At 37.4% G+C, this 23,504-nt stretch overlaps 1 protein-coding gene across 3 annotated transcripts; it reads right to left on the bottom strand.

Annotated features, from left to right (window-relative positions):
- Positions 1 to 894: 894 nt before the first annotated feature.
- STARD3NL (STARD3 N-terminal like) lies at positions 895 to 21,274 on the bottom strand. Of its 3 annotated transcripts, none has more exons than XM_035316344.1 (8): positions 21,224 to 21,274; positions 12,935 to 13,233; positions 10,059 to 10,136; positions 8,035 to 8,112; positions 6,555 to 6,608; positions 6,336 to 6,453; positions 4,323 to 4,421; positions 895 to 964 (listed from the first exon to the last, which is right to left on the bottom strand). In XM_035316344.1, exons 2-8 carry the CDS (start codon positions 13,199 to 13,201, stop codon positions 912 to 914), a joined length of 747 nt encoding a protein of 248 aa, XP_035172235.1. In that variant the 5' UTR covers positions 13,202 to 13,233; positions 21,224 to 21,274; the 3' UTR covers positions 895 to 911. The 3 variants fall into 3 exon arrangements, with proteins under 3 accessions (XP_035172235.1, XP_035172236.1, XP_035172237.1); XM_035316345.1 differs by having other exon boundaries at positions 21,204 to 21,254; XM_035316346.1 differs by lacking the exon at positions 21,224 to 21,274 and adding an exon at positions 21,129 to 21,149.
- Positions 21,275 to 23,504: the final 2,230 nt, after the last annotated feature.

Raw genomic sequence — 23,504 nt, 5'->3', positions numbered from 1 at the left:
ACAAGGTACATCTTTGTGAGGTATTACAGTGCATGGGAACCATTCCCTTTGCTTTCTAAGGAATAAATTCTCCTTCAGCAGCTCCACCAGCAAGTCAACTACAGACTCTGTTGCCAGAGCTTCCAAATTCCATCAACTTTTCTCAGGGATTTTCTTTCTGTAACAGATGACACAAATCAAGATTAAGATGAATCAAGACAACAGTAACTGAACACAGGGAGGCTCAAAAGAAGCTGCCCGCTACTCCAAATGGGCACTAGACAATTTCAAATCAGAAGCTTCAGCTACTCAAGAATATTTAATATCTTCTCTAGCTTGAGTATTGCCATTTGGCAAAATGAAAGCATATGGAAAAATAATTCTGAAAGAAAATTAACTTCCAGAATAGAGAAATCATCTCTCATTTAAGATTTGTGTAGTGCACTTTGGTTAAGACACAACTGGTATTATGCAACCCACTTGTATTTTTAAACAGACTGAGGAAAGGAAATACCAAAAGTCGTTCTGTCCGTGGAATCTTCCAGATTCATGTATTTATCCTAGACCTAAACACTTCCTACACCTCCTGCATTCTCATCTCCAGAGAAATTTCTCTCCTCCCTTCCAAACAAGGACCTTTTATACTTCCAGTCCATCACTTTCCTTCCAGGAAGCAAGAGAAGAAATGTTGGAGGAGTTTAATTCCAAAAAACCTTTCATCCCTTTTTCACTGTATGTTGGAACAGGTACCTCGGCCCCCTGGGACTGGGGGTTAACTCAGTTCAGAAGTCAAAAGACAGAAGAGCCTCAAAGATGAACTCCTAGGAATTAGCTCACTGTTCAAATTATTTGGGAAGGAGCTAAGAAAAAATAAATATCTTCTAGACTGTTCTGGTTCTATGCAGAGGAACTTACCTACTTTTCCATATTTGCTATATGACTGGTTTTTCACTGTCTTGTTTTTCTTCAGAGTCTTCATCAGATCCTGAACAGGAAGAAAGGAATGTTATTAATTCAGTTGAGAGAACTACTAGTAATGGCTCATCAAAAGATAATTCCAAGTAACTATTTCTCAAAAATATTTAATTTTAGATTGGTTATCTTGTTTTCAGATGTTTCACCTTGAAGGCTTCCTCCCCTCCAGTTACTCAACCCCAATATCAGCAGTGGGATTATTCCTGAAATACCTATCCTTGTCAAGAGATTCAGTTAGCATGTGCTTCAAGTTTTCTCTACAACACAATCGGGACAATCAAATCCTAAATAGGATCTCACTGGGAAGCAGATTTTTCTCACTTGGTGTTTCCTGCCCTTCAATAGACAGCTCTGGAAGACATGTTTGAAACACCTAAAAAAACTCTGCTTTACAAAATGAATCATTTCTGAAACTAGTGTTCTTGCAAGAGAATGTCTCACTCTAAGCTCTCTCCTTTACCAGTTGTCTTCTCTCCCCTTCATGATCCCAGCTCTTTGCTGTGACAAAGTGCTAGAGGGCTCCAAAAATAAAATTTAGCTGACCATAAGACCACATGCACAAAGATGTCCCCTGCAGGTGGCAGGGCTTTGCTGGAGAGTGATTTGACAGATCAATCATTTCAGGGAGAGCATGAAGGTACTAAGCAAGTGCAATGAGCAGTGCTGACCTGCAGTTTGAGCCCAGACTGCAGATGTCTCTGTTCACACCTGAGGTGGCACTCAGCCCCATCTCGGACAACAGAGGAAATTCTCACTCTGTGCATTCAATATGCATGTCTCGGGCAGTTCAAAGGAGTAGCTGTTTTCAGGCTGACTTTCCACATGCTACAGCTGGAATGATTACTTGGCAACGAAGTGTTATGTTGAAGTGAAGGGTCAACCCATACAACCAAGCAGATAGAAAAGGGTATGTTCCTGAACATGTGTGCCTTCAAGGGAAACATACACTGTGAACTCTTACAGAGCCTGCTGTAAATGTCACCTCCTGACAGCAAAGGTCTGTTTTTAGATGTATCACCATGCAAGTGGAAGGGTTTATTTAGCCTGCATGATCATGAGGAATAGTTTACCTCTAAATACTTTTCGAATCAATATATAGATTAAATTGTCTAAAAATTGTTCTTAAACAATCGGAAGTTTGTCTTATATAAAAAAACACCACAAAATTTTGAAGAAAATACTTTTATTTTTACTGTACATCTCTATCTGTTTCAGAGTACTTTCTGACTACCAAAATCTGTGTTTTAGTTCAAATATATTTATTTGACTATTTCCTTTGCTTCTTGTACAAGCAAAAATAAAGGGTATTTAAACCAACACAATTTCACTTAGCAGTTAAAGCAGCCCAAGAGAAGCCACATGAGCTGTTACTGAAACCCAGGTGACCAAGTGGGCATTAGATAAGCTGAAAGCAAAGGCATAGTCCTATGCCTGTAGTCACCACATGCAGTCTGATGCGTAATAGCTGGTTGCACATGCAACACTGACCCAGCCAAACTGCCAAGGAAAATACATTAACTCCACTTTTACTTCTTTGCACACTGTATATTCTATTGTCAAAAAGCTCTCAGGCTGAGCTAGTATAACGCTTCCACCAATAATCCTCAGGATATACTCACAGCTTTCACTAAAATACATTTTACATCTGAATCATTAGTTATTATTTTCAAGCCACGTTACTCCCCATGATCATGCTACTGAATAAGGATTTAACAATTTCCATGTGGAAAAGATGGCAAGTTTATGTGGCATCACTGAAATGGTTCTTGATTTATATAGTATGCTGGTACAGCACAGCGTTATACTCAATGTTGTCTTAATGCTTTCTCATCCCTAGATGGAGCTCTAAGTCCTTTATAATGCCAAGTCATTCAGGAACTATAGAGGCTGCCACTAAACTGAGAGGTATCGCCAACATTTGTATCTCTATCACGTAAGATTGGCTGAAGTCTCAGTAACTATTAGTGGATATTTGTATTTTAAATATATTCCATAGTACAGCATGAGCTTTACGAAAAAAAAAATACATTTTAGGGTAAGAAGACTAACATGGAATCCTGGGGTTCATACTGGGTCAGCTTAATTCAAAGGAATTACTCATTTCCTTGAAATGCCTGCAAACCCATTCTTAAACCTTGAAGTATTTTAATTTATTCTTTGGCTTACTCAACTCATACCTCAACTGGAACAGCATGCACGATACGCACACTCAGGATATTATTAATGCTTGCCCTCAGTTTAATACACCCATGGCTAGCCTTTTTAAGCAGACGGGGCTTTTTGTTTTAAAAAAGGAAAAGAGCCTCCGATTGAAGTTTCAGTTGGCTTTGGGGCAGTTTAAGGTTCACTGTCTGCCCTACGATATTGTAAAACTCCAAGGTTTATATGGATTAAATAATGCATTGTTGAATAAACACTACTGCTATCAGAAATAAACAATAGTCACCTCCATTCAGTTGCTGTTGTGAAATGTGTTAATTTGACTCATGTCAGTATTGTGAGTTGTGTTCATTTGATCCATGTCAGTATAGAACAATGATGGCATTACATGATGAAATGTAACTTTTAAGCTAAACAAGAACACCATGCAAAGGAGGGAACAGGGGCCCAGCAATACGTGTAAATAAAGATAAGGGGGAACAAGAACTGCTGATCCATGCATAAGAAGCTGCCCAAACCCTCTGGCTCCCAGCCAAGAGACCACCAAATAAGGAGAAGAGGGGAGTTGAAGGGCGACTGAAGGACAAGGCCCAAGAGGAAGACTACGAGCCTTCAACAGGAGCGACCCCCAAATGGATCCCCAGAGACTGATGCGCATGCATTCAGGGCCAAGATCAGATTTTGGGAACCAATTATAATAACCCTGCCTTTTCTAGAAATAGTGATGAATATGTATTAGGTTAGAAGTATAAAAAGTCAGCTGCCTTATGTGACAGTGTGCGTCTTGGTGGAGCAGAGACTCCCAGTGCACCCAGCGCTGTTTGCTTGCCTCTATTTGCTTAATAAATTACAAATTTTAATTAGAATCCTATGTGGGACTCAATCATTTACCACACTGTGCCATTTTATTTCAGACTATCTTTTTTGTAACGACTTTGAGGCACGTCAGAAGACCTACCAACTACCTATACTAGTAATTCAGTTCAGTAATGACCTATCAGATGAATTACTAAGAAGCTTGTATTTTAGGATTGTAAAGTACACTTTCCATTTAAAATGGAAAATAATTTCCCCTTTCATCCCTCACCTCCTTACACTCCAAAAGAGGGTTGGGGGAGGAGGGAATACAAAAGAGGGTTGGGGGTGGAGGGAATATGCAGAAGTTTAATGCCAATAAGAACAACCATTCATTATACAGACATAACTACCTGCTACAGATTCAGGAGGAGAATAGAACTGCCCATCAGAGAGGACTCCTGGGTCAAGAAGAGCTGCTCGTTCAGAGGCATTCTGTGCTATCAAAAACCCTAAAAGGAAGAAAAAAATTCAGATGTTATTAGATAGCATCTTAACGATCAAGTCTTGATCAAGATCAAGCACATTAAAAGATTGACAAGTTAAGGAATCCTTCTTTCCACTGCGTGCAACTGCATGATCAGGATGCATTATGTAAATTCATGAATATTCACTGGCTAGTAAAATTCTGAAATATATTTTTTTAATGCTCAGTGAGCTGCTATGCATAACCAGATAAAGTTCAGATAAAAGAGATACTTCTTTTACTTATATTTCCATTCTGTCCAAAAGAGGGAGAACAGTCTCCATACTTAACAAGTCACAAGACAACGGAAGACATTCTGGGAGGATTTTAGCTTTAAACCCTGCTCACAGAAGTTAATTTTTAGAACTGGAAATCTTTATCAATGGAATGACAGGTTTTTTTTTTTCTTTTTTTTTTTTTCCCTTTAAAGGCACAGACATAGTGTCTCCAAATTGTGAACACTGTTGCATTAGGTTTGCTGTTTTTTTTTTTTTTTTTTTTTTTTTTTTTTTTTTTTTTTTTTTTTTTAACAAACATGAAAGTAAGATGGCAAAATTTCAATTTCCATCCCCAGAGAAGACAGCTGAGAAAAATTCCTGGTTAAAAAGCAAAAACAATTAAAATCTTGCTTCCTTACCTGCCTCAGACTAACTTAAGAGCAAATAAGGCCTTAAATAAATACCACCATCCACCACAATCTGCCTATGCTGGCTATCATGTCTGACTTAATTCCCTGAAACCTAAGTTTTCCAGTGAAACCCTGTCTTTTTTTAAAAAACAGAGTTCAAATACAATGCATGTTTAAGTAAATACCATCTATTTGAAACTTAGTAAGAATGAAGAAAGAAAATATCACTGTTTTCCCACAGGATTATGAATATCATCAAGCATTTACATGTGTCATATTTTCTTTGTCTATGAATATTTAGTATAAAACATGCAAAAGCCTCTGAGGTAGTTAGATTTCTTATTTAAGTGTAACATAGCTGTATTTCCTCACCCCCTCAAAAAAAATTTAAAAATGCAAATAAACAATGTCCTATATTTCCCTTTCTCTAGGCAAAACTGAATGCACTCATTCAACCAATTTCTACCTTGGAGTGGTAGAAAAGAGGAAGAAAGGAACTGAAATAGAAATACTGCATTTCAGTGAACTAAGGAATGACAGTGTCCATGCCCATGTACAGTTTTTGGTTTTACCTAACAGGCAAACATCCTTCCAGTGGTGTTTCAGACCGTATTTCGGATAGTGATGTACAAGTAAGAGGTTTGCTATGCAATTACTTGCCTGCTGTTGAAACTAACAGAGCATTTGAGGCAGAAATCTATGTTTTCATTTCCTCACCAACCAAGAAACATTCTCTTTAACTAAACCAGTGGGTTTCTTCCATTTAGTTGAATACATTCAGTGTCAGATGACATGCTGCCTCAACTTGAATTCACACTTGCTCTGCTCTCACTCTTTGCATGAAGCAGACTCTCCACAATACTTCTTTGCTTTCCCTTTTCCATCTCAAAGGAAGAGTCAGTGACACAGAATTAATTATCATGCCTACCCTCCGCAGAAGAGGGGCCAACAACTATTTTATGCATTACTCAGAAAACAAAATTTTACAAGCCCAAGCCAGTTAAATTTTCATGTCTTAAACATACAGAATTAGACATGCTTTTAAAGTGTTTGTCAAATCTCTCCCTTGTAACTTTGCCTCCCTAAGTTAATAAAAACCCTACTTCTTTGAAGACATATTTTCCTTTACAGAAAAGCAAAAAAATATGCCATATGATTTAATTTTTCCACAGCTCTTCAAATATTTTGAGAAAATGAAAGAAGCATTCTTCTGCCAGACAATATGGAACTAAATGGTGCCATGCAACTGATGGAGAAGCAACAAAAGCTTACTGTTTTCTTCTTCAGCTTCTTGTGGTAACACTTTAAAGTCCAAGAACCAGGTTTCAATCCAGGCAAGTATGAAGGATATGATGGGCAGCACATAGCCAAAAGCACCCTGTGAGAACAGCTTGAAGGAAACAAAACCAAGCAACATTATAGAAATTTACCTGAATAAATTTGCTTTCAAAAACCAACAAAGTAAAGCAAACATTTGATTACAATATATACCTGTGAAATAATTACTTTTGCTAATAAAAAGGCACTGGTCACTGCTGTTGTAAACTGGAAGAGACAGAGTAAGAAAAGTTAAGACTAGTAATTGGATTTGCTTCTCGTATCTGCCATTATATCAATTGCAGCTTTAAATAATTTACTAACAGCAAGATTATAAATTTAAAAAAGCTTATCAAGTATAATATAATTAACAAAGTGTTATTAAAATAGCCTCATTAATATGGATAGTCTTTTTAATACAGACAGCTCCAAATATATATCTGACTTTTATATAGCAGACAGGCAGTTTAGATGCTACACAGATGCTACATTGTATAAATTGTGACCTTACTCTATAATGAAAATACAGTATTTTATTCATCAACTCCCTTGAAAAATAGCAGAACGGTAAATCCAACTATTTGGGAAAAAGTGAACAGCAATCGCTCCAAATGCTTTTTTCACTACTATCCAAATCAAAAGATCAATTTCAAATATATATTTGCATGAGGGAACTTGAACTAATATGTTAATTCACATTCTGATATTATGAAAAACAGAAATCACTTTGAAGACTTGATGTTCCCTGACGTGACTGAAAAATAGCAGGTGACAAACATGTACCTGCAAAAAACAAACAAACAAACAAAAAACAGTAGGCAAGCATTATTCATTTAGGCAAGCCTTCGAACTCTGTTAATGTGTTTGGGTGCAGCAATTCTTTAAATAATAGCAGAACCTAAACAGATTCTGGTAAGCACGAACAGGATTTTAAAGACTACCAGCTCCTTCAAAACCTTCACTGAAGCTATTACTATATCCATTGGTTACCACCAAGACAGTTTTGCCCTCATCACCTCACAACCAACTGTATCAAGTTGGAGGATGTCACTGGAAGAAATACTCTAAAGCTACACAACTAAGGGCAAAGGATTTTTAGATATGTGCACTTAATTTTTTTAAAAAATATCACAATCAGAGCACCAGTAACTGTTATTTGTACCATGCTAATACCACAATTTCAAAAATATGACAATCTCAGATTACCAGAGAAACTGCATGCTACTCACTTGAAGTAGATTATACATGAATACATTCCACATGGACCTACTACAGTGTAAAGGAAAAAAGTCTAAGATTGATGGATTTCTGGTATAATAAATGTCAGTTCTTTTTGAAATACAGTTCAATACTTCTGGTTCAAATATATCTCAAGCAGTAAATCAGACATATCAAATGGTTATGACCAACCATTCATGCTGGATTCAGTTAGTTTTCAATTTGTGTTAACATGATATCTAATAAGGAACACACTCACTATACTATTAAATTCTTGTCTTTAGGCTTAAGATCATCCAGAAGTGTTTAGTCTGTTACCGTAAAATGAATTATATACAGAATCAAGATGTTTCTTAACATACAAACGTTAAGAGGCATCTAAAAATGTGTTTGATCCATTTTAGTTAAAACTCCATTATGCTTGGCTACTACTCACAGCTATCGCCCACCAATGGCGCAGTCTGCACATTGCATATGCAAGTGTTAACACCTTAAATCGAAAGACTGCCAGTAGCTATAGAGAAAGGAAAAAAAATTTTGTTGGTTAATTCAGGAAAACAGAAGAACCACAAGATTCTCAGCTGACTGAAAACACAACTGCTCACAAAAGAAAATTATAACAGGGCAATCCAAGTTTTGCTATTGAGAAACAAATTTGGAGGTGGTTTTGCCTATTAAAACAGAAAAATAATATAATTTCCTGTTTTAAAGCACATAGCTGATGCTACTCACATGCCTACATAGATTCAAATATGTAGATTCAAAAATGTGCAATTCCACAAATATAAGACAGAAATATAAGAAAGCTACACAAAACATGTTTATGATAATTTTACCTGACTGGAATCTAAGCAGTTAAATCTGGATGCAGTTAAGCCAGCAAATACCTTGAACATCACTGTACATCTCACTGATCTTACCAGTGCACTACTGTGCCAATATCATCATTAAGAACTGTAAAGATTTAAAAAATGCAATGGGAAGATGGGAATTTTTTTAAAACAATTTTCTGCTTACTTAATGTTATTTACTGAAATATCAATAATGCAATGATCAATTATTCTTTATGGAGATGCCTGCAGAAGCAAGCAGTTACAAATATTTTTAAGATAAAGACAACTTATGCAATTTCTCAGCCAGAAAAAATGAAATCAATAGCAGACAGATGAGATTACTGACCCTAACCTTCAGTTTACCTGTTTATTCTTTAATATTAGATTGCATCCAATTTTAAAAATGTGAAAACAAACACTAAAAAATGAAGAGAGGTCAGGGACAGATATTGCCAGAGTTACAATGAATCCATTTAATAGCATGCAAATATGTTTTAGACATTTGTAGCAGAAACAGAATCCTGTATAAATACACAACTCATTTTGCAGAATTCAATGACCCAGTCCTTTCCTGAGGAATAGAAATCTGTTATTTCTCATTAGAAGTTTTTAACCCTTGGTTCAACTACATGACAAAATAATCTTCAGAGAATCAAGATTTACGGATAACATTTTTTTTTCGTTTCTATAGTAAGGTAATCATCATGGAAAGCAGCCACCAAAATAATGATTAGAGAAAAAGAGAAGCAGTATAGTTTGCTAGCTTATGACATTTTTGTATCCAGTATCTCATTCCCTTTGACATGCCAAATAGTAAAAAAATTGCTTCTGCATCAGAAAACAGTTTCAAAGAGATATTCTAGATATAGTAATCAGTTTTAAGTAACTAAAACAATTCATCTCTACCAGGCAAACAAGATCTGGTAGAGTTAGTGATCATGCAAAAGGAATGGGGCCCTTTACAAGAACCATAGAGAGATAATTTTCACTTAGAGATCAGTAACTTGGTCTATGCAGTGCAAAACACTTTGCAACTACAGAGCTACAACCTTGCTGAAACAGAGAAAAACTTACTGAGGCAGAAAAGCTCCTTCCATGCACCTAAGAAACTTATACATAGGAAAGGAGAACACCATACTTCATGTCACCTGTTTTAGTACAATGTTAAAACCTTGAGTTAAAACAGAGAAAGAAACCTGACCTATACAGGCCAACCTGGTAACAAGTCTCTCCTCACTTCAGACTTATTTATGTGAAATGGCAAAAATGTCAATTTAAACAAAATGATTTTACAGCTGAAGGACTACTGGTCTTCATCTCTTAACCAATTATCTTCATGTTGGATTAATCTCACGACTGATTTTTTTTTTTTTTTTTTACTTCCCCCTCCTCCCCGAAGCAGAAGCAGGTCAAAGCATCTTTATCAACAGGCTCCATGAAAACTTGCTGCCAAAGAAGGACCAAGCAACCCCAACACAGGTGAAATTTGGCACAAGCCCTTCTGGTTTTAATTATCAAGAAGAGATCAACCCTTTCACAGGACTCAAACTAGGGAACAACTGGGGAAGGAAGAAACTGGGTAAACTCTAATTTGCTTTTCTCTCCCCCTTTTTTTAAGGATACTTACAAATATATCAAAATATGAAGAAGAGTAGTCATATTGTAGAACTTCTTTCTCTAATGTAGTTTCAATACCTCCCTTCACCTACAAGGGAACACCATCACACAGCTTTAGAACAGAAGATACTGAAGCCAGAAAATACACAAGTGTGAAGTGTAAATTAATAGTTTCTGATGGATGTACAAACAATCATGAAACTAAACATAGGAGATGTATGCTAAGAATATAACTTTCAAGATTATAATCATGAAATACAATGAGAATGCTTTACAAAATCAAAACATTTAGGATTATCACTGTTAATAACCTGACCTACACAAGCTACATTTCAGACTGTCCTATAATAAAAGCAAATGTGTTGCTGAGGGAAAACGAAATTAAATATAACTTATCCTATACAAGTTTACTAAGCATTTTATGTCTCACAAGAATCTAAACAGTTGATCAGAAAAGCACCCAGAAATTAGCTCATTAGTCACATGCTAGCAAATAAGAAATACTAAAAATCTCTGATGCTTCAGCACTTGAATTCAAACAATTGTATTAACACTCCAGACCTTTTCCTTCACAGCATATGTGCTATTTGTTTCCAGAGAACTGAGCAAAACCAAAGAAATGCACTGTAAAGAGCACAGAAGCTGTGATCATTAGCTATTTGTCAGAGAATGGTTTAAGGCCCAGTCTTAATTCTTTCATTTGCTTGAGGAGATCGATAATTACATCTTCCTTAGCCATTATGTTACTTTCACGTCGAAGCACTCATCACTTTCCTGTCCAAAATGGGCTACTAAGAGAATAATTTAGGATGCATTGGCTCAGAAAGCAAGAGTGTCTTAGCTGGGAGTGAAGAACCATAACGTTCATATCCTATTCCAAAGGCTGTTTGATTTTAATATTATTTTTTTTTCTTCTCCCCCTCCCCTCTATAACTAGCGGACAGCTTTTTAAATATAGCTTCCCATTGTTTACTCAACTGCACCTGGTACAGTCATTTATTTCCACCATAAATAAGGAAGGATTCTAGAGCGATAGAAACTGTATGTAGACTCATAAGCCTTTGGAAAGCACTTAGGAGGAAATGGAAGGGAAGATACATGCAAAGTAACACACAACACTGTTGCATGGCACTTGAGGTCAATTTAAATAGGGACTGCCTAGTCTTTTCTTTCTCTCCAGTGGCAGACATGCTGTCTCAGCCCTCTCCTACAGGATAAAACAAAACACACCACAGAATAAAAGAACACAATACATCGGCACTGGCTGATGACTGAGTTCTGAGACAATTCAGCCAACTGTTAAATGTATGATTGCATGAGCACCGTATTAACACAAGGATGAACACAGAACCATGACAGCTGTGTTACAGGGTTTGCTCAAACTACCAAGGAAGCTACTCCCTGAAGTGCTTAAAAAAAAGGTTTTGCTTAAGCATGTTGGATAACAGGGACAATAGGAAAACCATACATACAGGCACTCTGGAAGCAGTTCTGAAGTCATATTAGTTACGTACTAGTGAAGGACAATCCTAACACAACACTATTTAGCTTCCCAACAAACAAAACTCAGTTTAAAAAACAGCACAAAAATTGTGTGTCAAGATCCCAGATAGCTCTGAATATTATGATTTATGAAAGCAATACATCATTTTTGATTCTTGCTGACATCTGACACTACAAGGCTTAGGGTTCATAAGTTTCCCTTAAAGCAAGGCTTTTCACAAAGAACTGCTAACTGCTGGGATCTTGAGATCCTTTATGCTGCAGCATTCAAAATAAAACACCAGGAATTTATGGCATTTTCTATAGTCTTAAATATACTGAGAGCAATAATATGAAAATCTGTATTCTGAATCCCCAACGAGAACCAAACCGTATTCTGCTCCTCTTAGTCAAACATGCTGTTGAGAAACTAGCCTAAAACTAGCCAAAATGAAGTATCAGAATTCTACATTTTCTTTTGAGCCAGCTGACATAATGCATCAGATACACGTCTTTCCACCTTAGGAGATAACAGAAATCAAAGTCACAAAATTACAGCATTCAGGCAGGGAAAGTTTGCTTTCTCAAATCAAATCAGGAAATAGATTTTTCAGTATATCAAACTACTTGAACAGACGATTCCTAAAACTTCATAATGTCAGATCAATAACCAAGGTTATTTATCTTGTAACAGAATGATGACCAAAAAATGTTAACTCGAGAACTTCATTATCTAGAAAAGGGATTCTTCCAATTTTTTCATTTGTGCCCTTACATAAATTAATTTTTAGGTTACAGCTTAGAACTCAGCTCCAAAACTAGAATGCTAGTGATCAAACAGTAACAAACCTTCTGCCCTACTTCTTTCCAGAGATTTCCTAAGAACTACCTTGTCTTTCAAATTACAAATGCTGCAGTTAAAAGGTAGCAACTGTGGGAGTTTATGTTGTTTCAGTGTACCTACCACAAACAACATATGTTATACTAGGTTTCTCAGGAAATACAGCACTACAAAAGAAAGGCTTTTGCCATTTAAGTCTTTTTGACACGTCAGTCACTGAACTACTCAGGAGAATGAAAATTCTTAATACTGATAAAATTCACCCTACTTGCCAAATTCAAACAACTATAGTAATACTTCTGTTTACTTGCTGCCTGAGAAGTTCACTGGACTTCCAATGGTTTCCTCAGCACTGTTCATAGACGAGAGGAACATCAAGAGGTTTAATTATATGAATAAAAACTATGTATTCTAATGACAAAAGTAGATAACAAGTTCACAGCACATTAAAAATGAGAAACTGCCTTAGTTTCAGTGATACAAATAGCATACAGTTGGGATGGAAAGCTTGTTAACCATTCCTGAAGCAAATAAAGTCTAGGGGTACTGAAAAGACAACTCACATTTAATTCTATTATCCACAGCAAGGTTATGAATAAGAGATCAAATGTAACAAACAAACAGAAAGTCCTTCTGACATCTGATATGCCTTTCTTCTCTCTTCCATTGTAGGACTCAATCCTTGCCATCAGCTGTGCTGGGTTGATAGAGTGGACATCTCGCAAGGATGGACAGGATTCAATGCTGCTACTGTGAGCATTTTCTGCATCATTTGGCACCCTATTCATCCTGGGTTTGCTTAGAGTAGAGTCTTCTTCCAGGTTCACCATCACTTGAAGGATGATCCATATAGGAAGAATTTCTAAGTAAACAAAGGTATCTATATCAGTCACTAAAGCACCAAAAATCCACTACGCAATTTCTGCTTACCAAGTCAGTTTTTGTTTCACCATAAACTGACAACTAGGAGCATTTGGGAAGTAAATTCTAAAAAATGTTTCAAAAAAAAATATATATATACACCTATGCCCCCTTCATTTGCTAAGATTTGTGAAACAAGGGAAATAAATTTTCTTATAGACAGGTGGGAATAAGAGAACACTGTCTAGATGTAGAAGACTCCATTCTCTGTGTTGCTGTATTGACATCAAACAGGCATAAATAGGAAACGTGATGTACTTCTTTAAGATTTCTGATTCAAACACTCAAAAGTAACCCAACTTAAAGGAAGTTCTACACAGTTTTATGCCGTTCCCACATGTCCTGGCATTGGTTACAAGGACAAGAGACCGGCACTTCCCTCTGCACTTTTCCTCCTTGGGAAGCCATGGGAAAAGAGCAAGGAGGTTGCTTCCTGGCCTCCTCTTCTCCAGGCTAGACAACCAGCCTTTCCTCACAGGAGAGGGAGGAATCCTCATCAGACATGCTATCAGCACATCCCAAACTGGCATTACCAAAAGGTTAAAAGTCCATTAAAAACCCTTAATACTGTAGTAAATATTCTATAAAGCAAGTATACAGCTATCTGTTCTACAAATGAATTCAGATCCTATGTCTCTACTGACTATAAGGCTTTTTTTTAAAAAAAAGATTCTCAGGTTCAATTTCTTATAAAACTGGAACAGACTGATATGCTCAATTAGTACCTTTTTCCCCCCCTCCCCCTCAAATGAAGCTCCTAGAAGGAGCTGATGAAGGTCACAAGTTTCAAGGAAATGCACGGAAATGTTAATTTTATGCAAACTATTCAGAAGATTAAGCTATACATCCTGCAATACAAATCACATCAGTCAAGCTTCTGTAACTCTGGGGTAGTAACTTCTTGAAATTCAAGAACTCAGCTTAGTCTCTTCCTGTGTGGGCTGTCTCTCAGTGAACAACAAAATGGAAACAGAAATGCTTCCCACTCTTTTATCCCAAGTAACAACAGTGTTTCAACTCCACTAGGCAAGAAAACAGGCATGGCACATCAGGCATGGCAGATGTGATTTGTAACACAGCACTAGACAAACCCAAGGATACACAGAGATATGGGAAAGGGAAAGGTGCGGAAGGGAGTCTCCAGTGCAAACACATCGCTGCTGAGGAAAAGGCAGACACAAGAGAGATGGCTGAAGGGATAGTTCCAAGCAGATTTAGCACAGCACATCTTCACTGTCCTCAATTCCCCCTCCTGTTTGCCCAGCTTTTTGTGTCAGAGTTGCTGCAATGACTCTCCCCAGTCAGTACCAGCCTCAGCTCTGGAACACAGCTCCCTCCCCTCAGGGTCATCCCCAAATTAGAAACTATAAACACTTAAGCTAGTGAACAAAATTGGAAGTTAAAACAACTTGCAACACACTTCTGTGCAAACCACTTTTATGATGAAGTACTGAAAGCACTAGGAAGCTTTATATTAAGACCACAAACGTGGAATTTTTTCACAGTAAGAATCATGGATGAACCTGCTTGTCCCCAGCTATACCGTACTGATGAACATTTTCAGCCAGAAAATGCTTTGCAATTACTTCTATACCTCTGTTTCAAATACCAGCCACTAAACCTTCTACAAGTCACATTTATCAGTTAGCTTGATAATAGCAACATATTTTCTAAAATAGCTGCCTACTAAAACAAAACATTTCATTTAGCCATTCTATGCAAGGAAACATTTCAGTGTAGGAACACAGCAATTGCAAGAGGAAACCAGGTTCTCTCATAACAGCCTCCAGTAAAACCCATGCTCTGTACCCAAGGGCTTGTGTTGCTCCTTTACAGAAAGGAACAAGATTTTGAAACCAAGTAAAGACTCTGCAGAAAGCTCTGCCATCTGTTCTGTCCTCCCTCCCCCTGAACAAAAACAATACTCATTGCCATGAATTTCCTCTGTGACACCAGACTCACAATCCTCTTATTGTAAGCTTACTGACAAGTCAAAACTTTTTACAGGGAAATATTTTTTCCTGAGGTAAGAATCCACATTAGTAAATTTGTGATATACTTTCTCCTCATGCCTTCTGACTCTATGAGAAGGAAAAGGGTTTTTTGTTTGTTTTTGGCTACTTAACCACATACACTCACTTTTACTCAACTCCTACTGCTAAAGTAAAGTAAGTCATTTTTTTTTTACTGACCCATTAAAAGTTAAAAACAAGTTTTGTTTTTGTTTGTTTGTTTTTTGTTTTTCCTGAAAAGTAGCCATGATTTAAAATACCTCTTTTTTTAAAAACAAAACAAAAAAAAAATTCTCAGTTATGGCTTTAACTTAAGCTTCCAAACAGATAACTGAATACCCAAATTTATCCTGGAGAGTGGAAGATATAACTTTATTAATATTATTAACTAGCATTAGTGAAAAGTAAAAGTTTTTGTTCAAATAAGCCAGTTTAACTGCTAAGAACTGCACTCCTTCACTGCCCTCAAGTCTGATGAACATTTTCATAACACGTGATGAGAACTACCCCTTGATTTTAAGGCTACATTTACAATTCATACCATTATTTTCCCTTTAACATAAGCAGATGGCACATGCTATACATCTGTTAGTTTTGCATGTATCTTACAGATGCAAGATCAGGATGGCACTTTTTTTTTTTTTAAAACAAAAAAACACTACTATCCTTATTTTTCCATTCTACCGTCCTTGTTTTAATTTATTTTTATGCTTACTATACTAATTTATTATGCATAAGCAAAAACATAATGTTACCTTTTTTCTTTACAAGTAAAAAACAAAACAAAACAGACATAGCAGAACTTAACTGAGTTACCAGAACTGAAAGCGAAAAAATTAGAAAATAGGTTACTCAAAGGGCTATTAGCAACTCATCAGAACTGAAAGAGAAACTACAGGAAAAACTACGTCAGCATAAAAGTAACTATGCATGTCTATTAATATCGCATTATGACTGCTGTTGAAACCTATAAAAAACTATAGTATTTTCTATGTCTCTGGCAACACTAAATACTCTCAAGAATTCCCATCATTAATAGCTTTCCTGTGAAGGTTAAAAAAAATGAAAATAATTATTTATTTTCAATGAGTAAAACAGGATGACGTGGCCAACACAATGGTCAGGATGCCAAAGTAGCACAAAAATTACAGTGCTTTCATTAGTAAATTAAAGTTTTTCCCTTTCTTGATGAGAAAGCTGAGACTGCAACAGTAGTTCATAACATAAATGTTATGAACAAAAACATTCATTCATAAACAAACAGTACTTCTTTGCCAACAAGTTTTCTCATACACCAATAAAAATACCCATACCAGTTCTTTATCTCTCCATCTCCTTATCAAACCTCATGTTACTAATTACATTCCCTGTTTGTCTCTAGGAACACAATATGTGACATATTAAAAACAAAATTCCTTACAAGACTAGAACTTTATACAGTAACAAGCATTATAATTGTAACACTATAGCATTTATCTTTAAGTGACACCTCAAGACAATCTTGGGTAATTTGTAACGCTGCTCTCAAAATGCAGTGCCACTCTCAAAATTCACAAATATAAGTACAAGATACTGCATATAAATTTTCGGCATTACCCTGGATGCCCAATGAAGCAACACAGCATGAAACACAAGTTACAAATATGTAATACATTCAGAAAGTGGGACGTCTTCGAGTTGGAGGGGCAGGACAGGACTTTTCAGCATAGAGGAAAACCCCTTATGAAGGGCTTGGCTGTGCCTGAGCATTAAGAACTAGAGTGGCTCTGTGTGACCCTGAGGTAGAAGCTCTAACCTACCCAAATCACAAGGAAGTTTCTCATTCAACATACAAAATGAATAAGTACAATTTGAGTGCAGCCTGTACAGCGTACAAATCATTCTTATACTTCCAACGCACATCTGGTTTCATACTGATGAACCTTGAAATAACTTATTGCCAAGATTTGGAAAGATACGTTACCAAGCAGATAATTAGATGTCAGACAATAGACGAAGCAAGAAGAGTGATTAAGCACGTCTCGTTCAGAAAATGAATGGAAATACAAATGCATCCTTTAGCTAGCAGATGCATATTATTTTCTTTTGCCAACTTCATATTTTCTTTCACATGGGGTTTAAGTTATTTTCTATTAATGTTATTTTTTGTGTATGACTACACAGCTTAATTCTAAAGTCATGCTATTTACTCAAGTAAGAACTGTACTTGAAAAATACTGAGATAACTTCTGTTTGAAAACAACAAAAAACACTAGTTGTTTTGGTTGAAAAATGCTTCCCAATTTCTTATGCTCTAATGGTGACCTAACAAAACTAACAGTGCAGCCACACACATCCCACAGTTGTACTGAGCAGTATTTTTCTCAGAACATTCGACAAAAGTGCAGAAGAGTGCAGTACAGTTTACAAGCTAAAAGGAGAAATGGGGACAAAAAAAGTAAATCAAAATATGGGGTCATTAGGACATCTGAGGGAACAGCAAAGTCATCTTCCCCTGTCCCAAGAGTGAGTCTAACTGATACAGAAAGTCAAATAAAAGTGCTCCAACCTTGGAATAATTTTTCCCCTGCAGCTGAAGAAGTCCTGCTAATAAGCGCTGTCCTGCACTACCACTTCACTTCTTGCTCTACAAGAGCTGAAAAAGTTGCAAACAGACCGTAAATTTGGCATTGGGGCTGCCTTGCTTTTATCCCCATTGCCACTTTTACCTCCAGGTTCCTTCCTAGCAGTACATCCCAAGCATTTTACTTCTAAAATGACCAAGAACAACTTTGTGTCTTTACATGAGCATGCTCAAACATGGGAAATGTCACATGAAGAAACAGTTCCCCAGAGTTAAACCAAAGCAAATCTGAAAATACACTCCATGCTGAATTCATGAAACACTTGAAGCATACTTGCCAGAAGTCAAAATGTCTGGAGTTCAGCTTTTGTTTAATCAAGAGTGTGTCCTTAAATTGGCAAGTCTATTTTCAGAAAAATAGAAAAATCTGACATGTAGGGAAGATGCACTGTAATACACGCTGAAGTTGTGGATCAGATCTCATCTTCTCTCAGGACATTTAACCACTTCAAACTACAGACCTGACCTGCATGCATTTTATCCCTGTTAGAGTTAAGTCCTCAGAACATACAATGAAAAAGCACTTTAGTTATAGAATTGATTATGTATTCCATTTGAAACCAATACATTTTGGTTTATAGTATTCACTTATTTAATTAACTAATTAGCAAAGCTAAGTTATTGCTTTCCTTTTAAAAAAACACACCTCTTTTTTGGTTTAGATGTTTTGGGCTAGTGTTACCAAAGACATGAAACTATATCACTGTATGTTAAATGCAATCAGCTCACAGTTATATTAATTACATATATATAAAGCATACAAAGGTACTATATACATACCATATGCCAGTAACATACAATAACTGTTGGCAACAGAAAACTCAAAAAAAAAAAAAAAAAAAGCATCTGATTTCTTGGAAAAGGAGGGAGGGACGAAGGGGAGAAAACTGACCTAAAAGGAAAGTACAAGGATAGAACAAAGACAATTAACCTCCACCACATCTGGTCTTAACTCTTCTTCTCAATATTCTCCTGCTCTCTGAAGCTGATGTTGTAGCTCACCCAACATCAGCTCTCAAAAAATAAAGATTTCACTGCACACTTTACCACATTAAGCATTAAATAATAAGGAAAAAGAGTTTGTAATACGTTCAGTTTACCAGTCTTATAACAACTGTAGGCCAAATAAACCTACTTCTGAGTATCAATACCATATATAATTTATCTTGTCAGCATTTCTCTATAAATACAAAACAAATCTTTAGAGAGGCCAAACATCTTACTGAGGTTTACTGGAATATCAAACACAATACTGGTTTATTACATAGAGAAAACAAGCAAATATTAATAAGTGTCCTAAATGAACAACAAACATATGCCCCAGGGCTGCAATCCAGGTACTACTGGAACAAGAAAAGCTCATGCATTTTATATACTAGTGAGAAACTGCCAGGATTCCTTCACCCTCTCAAGAACTATTCAACAAAATGATGCAAAAGTTTTCTCCATGCAAATTTGATCCCTGGAAATTCCTCAGAGCTCTTAAAGAAACAGAATTTTAAGAACCTAATAACTGTGTTAAAGCACAAAAACTTCTGTAAGATTTTTCAGTTTTAACTCCTATTTTATAGCTCATGAACACACTTGAAAGCAAAAGGAAGCATCACATTTTGTTACCTCAATTTTTCTCCTTTAAAGGCTTAAATGTCACTGAAAGAAAATATTACCTAGTCCAAGCTGCAGCAAACTCTAGCAGAGATATACATCTGGGCCTTCAACATAGAATATTTCTCCCAGCAAACTCCTGCATAATTTGTCTAGTTTTTCTCTCAGTGCTAGACAGAAATTAACTCCCGATACCTGAGGTGACATGGTTTCAGGACTTTGGTTGATGACTGAATAGCTAATCTTAATATGTGAAGCACAATGTCATTATAAGAAACTCACTTGGTTATTTTCTAAGATCTTTTTTTCGAACTTTTGTTTGTAATCTCATACCTAGCTGAATTTAACCCAGTGAGATGGAGAGGTAGGACTGAAAAGTTGTCTATTAATGTGATCACTAAGAACTTCAAATTAAAAACAGATTTTTATCTGATAGTAAAATTAGAGAATATTTGACAAGCAACACACATGTAATCCTTTAAGCATTAAGCTCTTGGATGGTGCTAACTAATCATCTGAAATCACAGTATGCTGCTGCCACAAGTGTGTTTTATCATTACTTCACCAGACACTTCTGCAAAAGCACTGATGACATTTTGCTTGTTGACTTGATTTTTCATTGAAATCCATTAATCATGCTTATGAGAAATTTGGGGAGCATGCCTCAAGAGGGCCTATAAAATATTTCAGTTAATATTAGAGCCTATAAAATATTTCAGTAAATTAAGCTATTAAAACATACATTTAACTATGATGACCTGATGAAGTTTCAAATGGTAAAATCTAAATACATTCTTTCAAGCATATCAAAGTCCAGAATAACTGCAGAGTTAGTTTTGGAATGGTTGTGGCTAAACAATTCTTTGAGAATTCAAGAAAATTAGAACACATTCTCATCTAAATGCACCAGAAAGAAAGCTTAATGCATTTAACAATTAAGCAAGCCACAATTTTCAGTACCATTAAAAATGTCGAATATTTCTTTCTCTAAACACCACGTCTATACAGAACATCCACCCTGAAATAAACAAACAGATGGACAGAAGTATATGTGAGTTACTATAGAGATTCTTAAGACAGGCCACTGGTTTTATCTGAAGTGTCTGGCTCTGAACCCTTACCAAAAATAAAAAAAATAAAAATAACAGGTGAGCAAAAAAGAGAGTCACCCTGCATCTGGCCTACTTTAAACTGCAAAGGCAATGACAAACCTGCTAAAACACTCCTACGCTACCGAACCGTAGCTGGAAACGAGACCCCTGGCAGCGCAGGGCTGGCAAAGCCGTGGGGCTTCCCGAAGAGGTCGGCGATTAGCGCCCCTCACAGTCCCACACCACGGCGCGGAAGGCAGAGGGCACACACGAATACCAGAAAGCCCTGTTACCTCTCTTAGCCCCTACCGGCCGTCGGGAAGGAAGAAAAAAAAAACGCAAACAAAATTGGAAATATAAATATATATATATATAATAAAGGAAGAAAACCCCGCCCTGCTGCTGCTGCTGCTGCTGCACCACCACCTTCTCCTTCTCCTTCCTCCATCTTCTTCCTCCTCCTCCTCCTCCTCCTCCTCCTCCTCCCCTTCGCCTCCGCCCAAGCCGTTGCCGATCGCACCAACGGCCACCGCGCGCGCTGCTTCCTCCCCCCCAGCCCCCGGCGCTTTGCTGCTCCTACCCCGCGCGCCTAGCTCCGGCCCCACACGCAGGCACCCGGCCGGAAGCACCCAGCACCGCAGGCCCGGCCCGGCCGGGAGGGGCGGGGGCGGAGCACGAGGGGCGGTGCCAATGCACGGGGGAGAGGGGGGTGCGTGTGGGGCGGGGCTAGCGCGAGGGGGCGGGCTCAGGGGGCGGGGCTGATGCCGCTGGCGATCCGCCCTCTCCGGCGCTTGTCTGATGGGAAGCTGGGGTTGTGGGTTGCGTCTTGTTTTCTGACTGCCACGGCCTCGTGGCGGTTGGGAGGGCCTTCCAAGATCACTTGGACCAACCGGCCCTCTACCACCACTGTCACCCACTAATCATGTCCCTAAGTACAACGTCCAACTTTTCCTTGAACACCCCCAGGGACAGTGATGTCATCAACTCCTGGGGCAACCCCTTCCGACACCTGACCGCTTTCTGAGCAGAAATGTCTCCTTGCTTTCCACCCAATCCCCCGTGGCATAACCTGAGGCCATCCCCTCCCATCCTATCAGTTCCCCAGTGCATATCCTCAACAAAAGAGAACTCTACAAAAAAAAAAAAAGGTAAAGACATAACTCTCCATGAATTATTCAGCCTTGTTTGTAGTGGTGTTGCTTGTCTCATCGCTTGAAGCAGCTTCCACCCTCCAAGAAGCCTTTTTCCTCATCAGTACCACTTTTATTTCATCTCTCTTCTGCAGTATTCCAGGTGAGGTTTTCCTCCATATAGAACATTGCCTGTTGTCCAGTTTTGCTGGAAATAAAAATTTGGAAACAAAACCAAAGCTGGCCTCAGTAGCATTTCAGACAACTCATGGCAGGAGCTGATAGTCACCCTGTAATAGCTAATACTCATGCCGATTCTATGTTACAGACTCTGCATTTATAGCAGGATTTCCGTGCTAATTCCTCATCGCTTAAGAGTCATGTATCTCTGCAGTCATTAGGTAATTAGGTGTCAACATACAATGATACATGTAGGAGTCAAAAACTGCATTGAGACACCAGCTTACCCACGTTGTTATTAGAAGATGTACTATATTTCAAGATAACAAATTGCCTATGATCTTGCTTTAGTTGTGCTTTTCAGAGATAGCTTTATTTACAGGTGAACACCCCTAAATTTTAATGAAACAATCAAAACCCACAGTAAAGCAGATTATCTGTCATTGGCCTAAATTCTTATTAAGCTCACGTGTCTTGTTACAGCAGAGTCCTTATATTTACACAGATGAGGAAAAAAAAAAAAAAAAAGCAGGACTGGAGTTCTTGTGAAAATGACAGAAACTCAACCCATGAGGCAGTTAAGAAAGCTATCTCTTCATTTGGGGTGACATAGTCTCCATCCTTCTTGAAGCCCAAAGCTTGTCAAATACATATAAATGTAGGGTTTGTCTGCAATGAAATTTCTGAAAAGAAATGTAGAGTGAAAATCTGCTGTGCAGTACATATATGCAACTATCCATTTGCCAAAAAGGGAAAAATAGGCTTTCCTCATTGTCATCACCCTTCTCACCTCTCCCTGGCTCAGCAAGACACCACACATCTTCAGGGTGATCCATACACAGCACCTGCAGCAGTATGAGGGCTGCAGTGTTCAACCCAGAGTTGGAACAGAGTTGAAAGCAAGTACCCTAAAGCACTTACAATAAAAAAATAAAAATAAGTAAAAAAAAAAAACATGGTGGATGATAGCTGAGGTGAACCACTTCACCCTTGTTCCACAATCTTGGAGCCTGCAACAAAACAGCCTGTTCACTACTGCTTATCATTGACAGAAAGGGGGAGGAATTAATTTAACTTGGAGGAAAATTTTACATGAACTTTGTGATGTTCATCATTTTTTCTTAATCAAAGTCTGTAAACATGCAATCAAGTTGTGCACTTTTATGTTTCTTTTATCAATGTGAGTTTACTTTGATTATCTTCCTGTAGTTTTTATTTCAGTTATTGAACTGAGGATCACTTCAGGCTTTCAGGCAGGTAATTATATTTATGAGTTATCATTACTTTTCATACAAAGAGGAAGACTTCTGAATCTCATTAGCAGTCTGTATTTGAATTACAGGTCTCCAAAGCATTTTGATGCAACTTGTTTAACATATTATAAAAGCAAAACCAGCAGCCCTCTGTCATTGAATACACTGAAATAAAAGCACATTTAAATAAAGTGTGGTTGACATTTAGCTGAACAGATCAGTAGCATAATTTATGAAAACACATGAAAGACACTGTTAATTGGGCCTTATGAGCGGTTATGTAACTAGAAAAAAGACCAGCGCGACATCTTGAAAATA

Source organism: Oxyura jamaicensis, chromosome 2 (assembly GCF_011077185.1).
Source record: "Oxyura jamaicensis isolate SHBP4307 breed ruddy duck chromosome 2, BPBGC_Ojam_1.0, whole genome shotgun sequence".
Classification (NCBI taxonomy): domain Eukaryota; kingdom Metazoa; phylum Chordata; class Aves; order Anseriformes; family Anatidae; genus Oxyura; species Oxyura jamaicensis.
Note: the sequence above shows the minus strand (reverse complement) of the source record. Positions and strands in the feature narration are given on the sequence as shown.